This window comes from Mandrillus leucophaeus, unplaced genomic scaffold (assembly GCF_000951045.1).
Source record: "Mandrillus leucophaeus isolate KB7577 unplaced genomic scaffold, Mleu.le_1.0 Scaffold552, whole genome shotgun sequence".
NCBI lineage: Eukaryota > Metazoa > Chordata > Mammalia > Primates > Cercopithecidae > Mandrillus > Mandrillus leucophaeus.
In genome coordinates, this window is record NW_012105942.1 from 2037572 (window position 1) to 2048892 (window position 11321).

The window sequence follows — 11321 nt, forward strand, 5'->3', positions numbered from 1 at the left end:
GTGAGACACCACGCCCAGCCGAGTGTGTTTTTTTATTTTTATTTTTTTATATGAATACTGTTCTCTTTATTCACAATAGGAATCCACTTAGATAAAATCTTATTGTTCTCTTTATTCACAATTAGAATCCACTTAGATAAAATCTATTAAACTCAGCCTGCTACCGGATTTTCCCCACTTACCAAATAATAAAAGAACTTGGTGTTTTTTTAAATGCACGAGATTCATGACACTGACACAAATTAGAAGCAAGTACTGTTTGACATGATGGCATGCGTCCAGCAATTTCATTAATCATTATTGTAAAAAAATGGGTTGATGGTGGATTCTTGGAAAGTCAAACAAAATTGCTGTGATATGTCTTTGAAGCATGTTTTTGTGGACTCCTGTCTTAACATTACTCATTTTTAAGCCGATATTCTTCCTTTTATGTTTGTGGAAAGTGCAGTACTGGCATCCATAGGGCAGAGATTCTTTTTATCCATAGAGGCAGGAATCCCTTTTTAGGGAAAGTGCTTGTGATCTTAGCTTGCTTAGAACTCACACGGGGAGGTCCTAGATGTGCTTTAGCAGCTGGACTTGAGCAGGTAGTGGCAAGTACTACCTTCTGTGTGGATCTGTGCAGAGCCAAAGGAAACCAGTAGGGTTCCTCTCTGTTACGTTGCCATTAGCCTACTGATTGCTCCTTGTCAATCTTTACAAGCAGTGGTTTGGTAATAAATGGCCTTGTCCACCAAGAACCAGAGTGAGTTTTCTAGCTTATTTGGGGTTCCTGTTGTCATTGTGTGTGTGTGTAGTTTAATAAATTGCTTAAAAGTTTATAAAGACCAGACACGGTGGCTCATGCCTGTAATCCCAGCACTTTGGGAGGCTGAGGTGGGCGGATTGCCTGGCATCAGGAGTTTGAAGCCAGACTGGCCAACGTGGTGAAACCCCGTCTCTACTAAAAATACAAAAATTAGCCGGGCATGGTGGCGCATGCCTGTAGTCCCAGCCACTCGGGAGGCTGAGGCAGGAGAATCATTTGAACCTGGGAGGCGGAGGTTGCAGTGAGCTCTTGCCACTGTATTCCAGCCTGGATGACAGGGTGAGACTCCGTCTCAAAAAAAAAAAACCAAAAAAACAAAAAAAACAAAAGTTTGTAAAATAACTCTTCCATTACTTCTTTACTACTTCCCCTTCCTTCTATCATTGTCATTTTCAACCTATGCTGGCTGTAAGTTGATAGATATTCCTATAATGATTTCTGTGAAACTTGAGACCTGTTCATGAGATAGTAAATATTACTATTCTCATAATTGCCAAGGCTGACGTGATTATGAGGATATAGGCATTCTGCTCTAAGGCAATTATATTAGATGTTCCCAGGCATCACATAGTCAGGCATTAATATTTAATCTTTAGTGTCTTCTACCATGTCTCTTTTGCTCTTAAAACATTGAGTTAATTTTATTCATACTGTTTTCTGTTACTATTTTCTATCTTGCCTTATTTCTTATTTTGAACACTATTTGAAGAGATGACAATTCAGGAACTCGTGAATGACACCAATCTTTAGATTCATGTAGCTTATTGAATCTTAAGCAGAATAGATAAAATAAATATATGTTGACAACAGAATAACATTGTAGAACACAAAGTTGAAAATAAAAAAGTTTAAAGGTATTGGAGAAAATAAGACAGATTCATTTCAAATGTATGATATTCTGATAACTGGATTCTCAGTGGTGATGATTAAAGCATAAGGTAGTGTCATGATATCATCACTGTGCCAAAAGAAAATAATTGCCAAACTGGAATTTGTATATCCAGGAGAAATATCTTTCAAAAACAAGAGCAAACCAAAGACATGTACAGACTGACGAATACTGAGAGAGTCTGCCATCAGGAAAAATCTAAAAGATGTACTTTAGGCTGATGATTACAGATGAAAGCTGAGAAGAAAAAAATGCATAAAGAAAATGGTAAATATTTGGTAAGTTTAAATGAACTTATAAAACAATGATGTCTTAAGGGGTTTACAAGTTAGAATAATAGTCATATTAAAAGAAAAGTCTGAAAAGCAATAATCTAAGCATCCATATTAACAGTAAGAAAAAAAAAAAAAAACCAAACCCAGAACATTAAGCCTAGATATGGAAAGAAAGAAAAATAAGAGTAAGACCAGAAATTAATCAAATAACAATAAGCATACAAAAGAGAAGATAAGATTACTCCTGGTTAGCCCGATTAAGCAAAAAACAGACAAAAATAGGGTGGCAGTACAAATAATATCAGGAATGAAAAAGAACATGAATAGAGGTGCTCCAGACATTGAAAGTATAACAAAGGGTTATTATAAACAACTTTATAACAATATGTTTGAAAATGTAGGTGAAATGAAAAATTACAAGAAAAAATACAACTCATCAAAATGACTCAAGAACAATGAGAAAATCTAAGTAATTCTGTAACCCATGAAGAGATTGAACCACAAATGAATAAACTTCTTGCACAGATTTTTCTAGGCCCAGATACCTTTACCACTGAGTTCTTCTAAACCTCCAAGGAGAAGCGAACTCTAATCTTACCATCCTTACAGCCTAGTTTATGAAGTTAGCGTGGCCTTTCACCTGAAGATCTTTTTACTGTTGTTGTCCTGGAATTTTGCAATGATGTGAATTGGTATGAGCTTTCTTCTATGATTTATTATTTTGGATATTAGGACTCTTTGATGTGAAGTTTTGTATATGTCTTTTTGAATCCCATTGAATATACTTAGTAAGATGTCTTTTTATTTCTAATTTTTTTCTCTTCCCCTCTCCCGTTTACCCTTCTGTGTTGATCTTAGACTTTTGTTGTAGGCTTACCTCAAATGACTGGTGAATCATGGTGGTTCATTTATATTTAAGAATGAGAGATTAGGTAGATTTCACAGAGCTTTGAGTATTCAGGCAGAATTTGTTTATTGGAGTTTGCTTAAGGTAAATAGGCAGAGAAGGAGCTTACTGTTATGCTGAGAACCCCTGAAATGCCAGAATGAGGAAGAGTTTACTCTGCGTCACTAATACCCATACTAGCCCTGTGGTTGTCCTGTGTACTGATTCCAAAAGTACATGGGTTTATTGGAGAAACTTCGGAAAATAAATATAAACACTAAGAAGATGACAAAATAACTTGTAAGCCCATCCATCAACTGTAGATTTATGTATAACCAAAAATTGGGACCATATTACCCATTCTGTTTTACAATCTGTTCTTTGTACCCAATAATGTGTCATTTATCCATGTCAATTAAATATTCTTCTAAATCAGCACTGTTAACGGCTGTAGAACAGCCAGTTATATAAATGGTCTACGTTTTCTTTAGCTATTTTCCTACTCTTGGACATTATGTGTATGTCTATTTTTTCTTCTACATAGTACTATAATGTACAGTTAGATGTTTGTATTTGTATCTAAATATTTGTACATGCTTTCTTAACCTTAGTGTAAACTCCCAGAAGTGCAAATAATATGTTTTATGGCATTTGTTTTAGGATTTTTCACAGCTACTTGTACCCAAAATGCTTGGATCAGTCTAAGGCTGCAATATATTAAAAGTGCAGATAGATATGAATCTGTAGAAATCTCTAATATATTAATACAAATTGGTGTTTATATGGATTCCCTTTTCAGTAGCATGGGCTGCTTGCCCACTGTATACCTATAACTAAAATGTCTAGTACCATCATTTCCTGCAAAATAATATGTTGTGTTTCTTCTCAGATTCCTTTCTCCTGCATGGTCTTCAGCTGCTGTTGAAAACAGATTACTGTAGAACTAAAACAAAAAGAGGAAAAATGTTAATGCACTGGTTTATGGCATTTAAGAAAATAGGAACTAGGTTGTCCTACAGTTGACAAACATTGGTAAAGTTATACTATCCCTTTGGAAGAACCTGTAGTGGGCCCAGTCCTTTCAGCGATTGGATATTTCTAGTGGGAACCACCATTTATTCAGTAACCCTGTGCCCCCATCACCAATCTAGGCATGTTTGGTACATTCCGCCGAAGGCTCCTGCCAACTTTGTGAGGTGGGTATTATCACCGCTTCATAGATTTAAAAATGAGGCTTAGTGAGGATTTGAAACATTCCCTACTTTCACAGCTGCTGGTTGTCTAGAAGTCAGAAGAATGCAAGCCGCCTGAGACCTCTGCAGTTCTTTTGTGCACAGGTGTATCTCTCGCATTAGGTCAGTGCTTGAGATATAGTAGGTCTCAAGAAATATTTGAGACCTACAAATATTCAATGCTGAATACATGAATCGAAAGGTGGGATTTGAACCAAAGTCATTTTGAACTTGAAGTTCTTTCTGCCAGACAGATGTCAATTTCTTCAGTTTTAGTGTTTCACTGAGAGATTGTGAGATTTGTCCCTATGTGATGTGCTTGTTCAGTGCTGGATGTCTCTTTTCCTGATTTTCATGTGACTAGTTACGTTGTAAGTGGCTTCACATCAAGTTTCACTGCAGTTTGAGAGGATCTTCTTCAGATACGTCTAGCGTAACTAAAATGATACTGAGTGCATAAGAGACCAAGCATGCGTGAACAACTGCTTGAGTGGACTTAGGAACTTTTTTTTAGAAGATTCTAACTTCTGCTTTGAGCTTTTGTAATGCTCAAAAGTTCTTCAGGAATGTATTGTCTTTGAGTCTCCCTTTGAATCTCTAGTAGAAGTTTCTTGGCACTGGATTTACTCAATAGGATCGAATCCCCATCCTCCAGCAAACGAAATCCCTGGAAGACTCCCAGCACCATGCTGGTCCGAATCCTCACAGTTCTTTTTCAGAAAGCACGCAACTTTGGTCAAAGGTCAGAGGACTGATAGGCAATGTAGTCAGCTAATTCATTTCAAATGGCATTTTCATACCATCTGTCACATTGGAATACCACGTCCAGCAATCTACCATTTCCCAAAAAAAATTTTGTTTGTGTATTTGTTGTAGGTATCCTTTATGTAAAGCAGACACAATGTCACTTAACAAACTGACTTTGTCAGCTTAGATGAGGAAAATTAGGGGATTTAAGGTTTCTCCCCAATTATGTTTAATTAAATCACAGCTTGCTGATGTTCAGCTTAACGATTATTTGTTGAATGTTTACTTTGTGCAAGGCACCGTGCTAGACATGGAAAACACAGGACTGAGTAAATAAATCCATGCCTCTCGGGAACTCACAGTCTAGTCAGAGACAGACAAATCTTATGGAGCATGGTAAGAGCTGCAGTAACTAGGGGTGAGGAAAGACCTAGAGAAACACGGTGCTAGTATCTTCTGGGTGAAGAGGGGTCGGCAAGTCCAAGGCCTTATTTCCCACTGGACTCATAACATAGCCTTCCACAATGATCCAAAGGGATTGTTCTGGGATTTGTAAATCCAGTCCTGTCACTTTCATATTTCAGTGCCTGAACACACTCCACTGATCACCCCCAGGCTGCCTCAGGACCCTTTTGTTCCCTCCCTTTTCCCTCCAGCCACTTCCCTTCCCACTCCTACCTGCCTCCTTTACACTCTGCCTGCCTGTGTTCAAATCTTGCCATGGATGCTTATTAACCCCCGGTCCTTGGCAAGTTACTAACCTACGTAGCTCACCTGCCTTAAACTGTGTTAATCATAATCTATCTTGTGATGTTATAGTGGGGAATAAATGACTTAATATAAAACTCTTAGAAAAGTGCCCGGCACGTAGGAATTACTAGAGAAGTGGTAGCCATGATTGTTATTGCTATTTTCTCCTTCCCAGGCTGGTGTTGTCTTCCCTACCTCTGTGGCTTTGCACGAAGCACCGGGCGTATATGGTCACCACTATGTCATTTCTTAGGTTGTTTCTAACTATGTCATAGTCATCAGCCTATAGCATCATTCCAAAGTTGTTGTTGCCTTTATTAGATTTATAAACTCTGACATTAGGACTTTACCACACATTAATTTTTTTTTTTTTTTGGTATTTCCCCACAGAATCTAAATACATTGCATCTTGCAGATACTCAAACCTTTGTTTACTGATAGAGGGAAAGGTCCCTTTTTCTCTAAATCTCTTTCTGTAAAGCCTTTTGAAACCCTTTTCTTCTTTTCTGTTCTCCACTGTGTTGATAGTATGTTAGCATTTTTTACATGTTTCTACCAAAGTCCATTGCAATCATTTATTTTAATGCTCCCCGCACCCAACTTCTTTGTTTCTCTGTAAGGGTAGGAGTTGTTTTCTTTGTATCTCTGGTCTTTAGTACAGGGACTGCACACTGTAGACACTCATATTTCAATGAATGCCCGATACAGAAAGAATAATACACATGATATTAATGCCATTGTATTTGAGGGAATCGGTGAGGAAAAAAATATTTTTTTTGAGTATTTCTTTTGACTCACTAAATGTCTAAGAACTAGTGATTTAGTTAACTAAAGAAGCAGGAAACTCCAAATATTCCAAAAACTTTGCTTTTACCTTCTGTCTCCCAGTTTCTTCTTTTCTAAGATAAGATGTTTTTCTATGGCTTCTTAGAAAATATTAAAATTGGAAAAATACCTAAATTGTTATGGAGATTAAAATGGATGGTAGATTATGACATTGATGAATTCAACTACTTTGACAAGAAAATTCAAGCTAAATTAGATTTCACAGCTCTGAAAACTGTTGAAGGGGAATTTCCTACTAAAAATCATTCTGATTAGGTGTTTTGCAACAGAGTAGTAGATATTCTGAATTTCCTCTTTTATGGATGTGACTGTAAATGAGAAATGATCGTTTCTATCATCATACTTTTGTTTCAGTTCTATGCTATGCCTCATCTTATAAAAGATAAATCAAGAACTTATTTTTAACAATGAAGAGGGGATTTTTAAAAGTCAGCATGTGTCTTCAGCTACTTAACAAAAGGATAAAGGGCTGTATATAAACCATGTGTATTTTAAACCAATGATTACCATTGAAATGCTTGCTTACCACTTAGTCTTTCCACAGTAGTTTTCCTGTCCATCTAGTTCTCCTACTCAAATACCCATATCCAATTGGTCCTGCCCCTTTCAGCCATTCCACCCATGCCTTAATTCTCTTATCCCCTTTTGTATTCTGTTTTCGCCACCTTTCCCTCTCCCAGGGCATATCATCTTCCCCCCACCCCCATTTTCCCACTTCTACTCCTAGAATTTCAAGCCATTCAAGTTTGTTATATTCCATGATTTCAGATTAAGCTGGGCTCCCAGAGCTTGAGGGTCTTTTTACTCTTTCCTCGTTGACTTAGTCTTCATTGTCCCCACTGGTTTATTGCCATCTTTCACATGGGATGCCCTAAGCCCTCTCTATTCCTTCCACACTCCCACCCAGATGCTTCTTACTTGACCAAGAAGATTGAAGAGGTTCATCATCAGCTGTTTCTAGCTCCTATTGCTATACCTTAGTTTGTTTTGTGTGTGTATGTGGTGGGTTTTTTCTTGCGTGTGTTTCTTAAACTTAAAATGTTTATCTTTTTAAAGATATCTTCCTTAAAATGAGCTTAGATTGTTCCTAATTTTTTTTGTTTGTTTTATGAATACAGTTTTGAAATAAACACCCTTGAACAACTATTTTGGCCATTTGTGAGAGTACAGTTAGCACTAGCTTTGCATGATTCTCTGCATGCACAATTTCAGTTACTATAGTTTAATTAAATAAAACCAGCTCCCAGCAATGTAGTTCAAATTTCATTTACCAAGATATATTAACTGTGAGTAATTGCATAAAGTACAGACTTTGCTGCTAGCTCATCAATCCACAAATCGCTGTGCAAATAGCAAGTGCAAATTATGGTCAGTGACCAATTGCATCATTTCTTTCAAAGTCTGTCAGTGATTAGCCCTTAGGCATCTTTTAGTCAGTTCATGCACAGACAGCAAAGCATGTAGTTGCGTTGTTGCTTTGCCTCTCAGAGTTACGTAAACCTATATGACATTTTCAAAAAGTAGATAATTGAAAGAGTGAATGGACTGATAAAGAATGAAAGTAAAGTAAAGAAAAGAAAAGAGGTAATAATGCTGGAAGTGAAACTGAAGCCAAAGTAAATGGAGTTAATGGAAGAAACAGCTAACCATGGGAATGGTAACACTGCCAGGTGTGATAGACTCCAGATATGAATCCAGAGGAGTCTAGTGAAACTGAATTTTTTGAAACGAATGACGGGAGTGGTTGTGAGAAAAGGAATGAAGATATCCCAGAGGAAGTGACACTGGTACAAAACTTCCTCTTGGAGACATTTCGTAGTGTTGAAGGTGCAAAGGTTATGTGAAAACATTGGAAACTGATCTAAACTTAGAAAGGAATATGGAATATGATAATTCTCCAAGGCATAGAAAATATTCTCACTCTGTATTGTGAGTTATGTGATAGATGAGACAAGGTAAGTACTGTTTAGACTATTCTAGATAAGTTTACAGATAAATTCAGTTTCAATTCTTCATTTTTTTTTTTTTTTTTTTTTTTTTAAAGACAGAGTCTCACTCTGTTGCCCAGACTGGATCATGGCTCACTGCAACCTCTGCCTCTGCAAGTTCAAATGATTCTCCTGCCTCAGCCTCCCAAGTAGCTGGGATTACAGGAGCCTACCACTGCGACTGACAAATTTTTGTACTTTTAGTAGAGACGGGGTTTCACCATCTTGGCCAGGCTGGTCTTTAACTCCTGACTTCGTGATCCACCTGCCTTGGCCTCCCAGAGTGCTGGAATTACAAGCATGAGTCACTGTGCCTGGCCGACTCTTCATGTTTTAAATGTTTTAAATTATAATACACTAAATATAGATGTTTTACTATGTTTTATTTTCTTATACATTTATAATTGACAGTAAAACAGTATTTTTTGTTGTTGGTTTGTTTTAGGTTTTTCTTTTTGTTGTTGTTGTTGTTATCTTTGAGCATCTTGCTCTGTCGCCCAGGCTGGAGTGCAGTGGCACGATCTGTGCTCACTGCAACCTCCGCCTCCCGGGTTCAAGTGATTCTCCTTCCTCAGCACCGCCAAGCAGCGGGGATTATAGGCGTGCACCACCATACTGGGCTAATTTTTTTGTATTTTTAGTAGAGATGCGGTTTCACCGTGTTGACCAGGCAGGTCTCGAACTCCTGGCCTCAAGTGATCCACCCACCTCAGCCTCTCAAAGTGCTGGGATTATAGGCGTGAGCCACCACGCCTGGCCGTTTTTGATGTTTTTGATAGATATTTTCAGAGATTATCTTTCCATACAGTTGTGTCAGTTTACACCACCATCAGAGGTTTAGGAGAATCCATTACTACTGTCTTCTGATACCTTGTTCTGCATATTTGCCCTTGTTAACTTATTTGTTCAAGCTCTTCCTCTGATACCTCCTTATTTTAATGAATACACACACACACACACACACACACACACAAACATACGTTTTTGTGTCCTTAAAGAAGGCTAACCTTTTGCTCTCTTTGCAAAAACTCTTCCTCTCTTTTATCCATTTTATTTTGAAGTAAGTTAGACCTGCGGCCTCACTTTCCTTACCATTCACTTCCTCTTAAGTCTTTGCGGTCACTTGACAGTAGACAAGTTGAGAGCAGAGGTCATGTCTGTTTTATTACTGAATGTCCAGTACATAGTCGGTACTCGATATTCTTCATCTGAAGGAATGAATTCATAAAAGCTTCCACCCACCATCCACTTGGTCCTATTCACCCATTCCTCCTGTCTCTTCACCTTAGCTTTCCGGAAATACTACACCACCTTTCCATACCTCCACCCATTGTCCATTCCCCTTTGCATTTTCTTGGTTCCAGCTAAGATAGGCTGCTCATTATTCATCTGCCACCTTCCATGTGCCTGCCTTCCTGGAACCCTTCTTTATGCTGCCCTTTCTCCTAGAAGTTTGCTGTGTTCTGTCCTCTCTTCCCTTCCTCCAGTTCCACCTGGCAACATCATGCCATCATTTCCCCCCATTCAGAGCCATGCCAAAAGCTTGCTCTAGGAAACTGTTTCTGATATCCCTCTCCCCAACCACCCCAACCTTTCTCCTTCTTTAAACAACTGTAGAACTTTGCAGGAGGTTTGTAGGGCCTACCAAATATGGGCCATTAATGTGCTGTTTTTAACTTCTTGTACCCAAATAGAAACTCCTTGAGCTATCTCTTATTTTTTCCTTCTGTGTACAACAGTCTTTGCACATCATTAGTACTCAATTAATATTTTATCAAGGTGCCCTATAATCTGACATTCCAGGGAGCTTTCAAGGAAACTTTGTCCCACTAAAAAAAATTTGAGGATTGTTCTGTGGGTTATTCTGCTCCTTTGTCTTCTAACTCATAGAAGTTCCGTCATGATTCTTAGGGGTTGTAGGGTGTGTCCACTTATTTTAAAATGTCAAAGACCAGAAGAGTGAAAAATGGGAAAGTGGCAAAGCGTTAGCACTGGAAAGATGTTTAGAGATCACGTAGTCCAACCCTTAAATTGTATAGATGAATAAACTGGTATCTAGAAAGCTTCAGTAACCTGCCTGAAATCACACAACTAGTTTGTGGTAACACTTGGTCTGGGAGGTTGTCAGTTGACCCTCTTCAGGGCTTGTTCCCACAAGGTGCCACAGTACATGTGAGGATGTTAGGTTTGGGTTTGTGTAGAACTGTTAAAGGAGGCATATAATATTCTATATATTGCCTTTAATGGATTAATACATGGGTAATCCAGACTCTAAATAGAGTTTTCTCTCTCTTTCCCTTAATAATTATAATTTTTATGACTAATTCATTTATACTAACTGGAAGAGTTTCTAATTACATTAACATAGGATGGTATAGAATGGTTGGTTGACATTTGAGTAAACTTCTTATTGAAGTACAAAATACTTACAGAAATGTATACAAATCACATGTGTATAGCTGGAATTTTCAAAAAGTGAACACATCTATGTGACTAGCCCCAGGTTGGAAAAAAGAACAGCACCAGCAAATTTAGAAACATTTAAAGCAATAAAAGGAGAAATGAAAGGATTTTGAAACTGTATAAGGCCAGGCATAGTGGCTTTTGCCTATAATCCCAGCACTTTGGGAGTCTGAGGCAGGAGGATCCCTTGATGCCAGGATTTCGAGGTTATAGTGAACTATGATCATGCCACTGTACCCTAGCCTGGGTAACAGAGTAAGACACTATCTCTAAAAATATAAAATAATAAAATATTTTTTAAAAAAGAAACCATATAATTTTATCTTTTCTCCCTACAGGTATTGTCAGTATGTGTGTTAACAACAATACTTGGTTGTATATTTGGGTTGAAACCAAGCTGTGCCAAAGAAGGTAATTAGTCGTGTGTGTGTGTGTGT

At 37.8% G+C, this 11321-nt stretch overlaps 1 protein-coding gene across 1 annotated transcript in view; it reads left to right on the plus strand.

Annotated features, from left to right (window-relative positions):
* The window catches only part of ENPP1 (ectonucleotide pyrophosphatase/phosphodiesterase 1), a 91246-nt gene that overhangs the window by 30745 nt on the left and 49180 nt on the right, over positions 1-11321 (plus strand). Inside the window, exon 4 of the mRNA XM_011998040.1 lies at positions 11223-11295. Coding sequence (XP_011853430.1) covers positions 11223-11295 — 73 coding nt within the window. The remainder of the gene's footprint in view (positions 1-11222; positions 11296-11321) is intronic.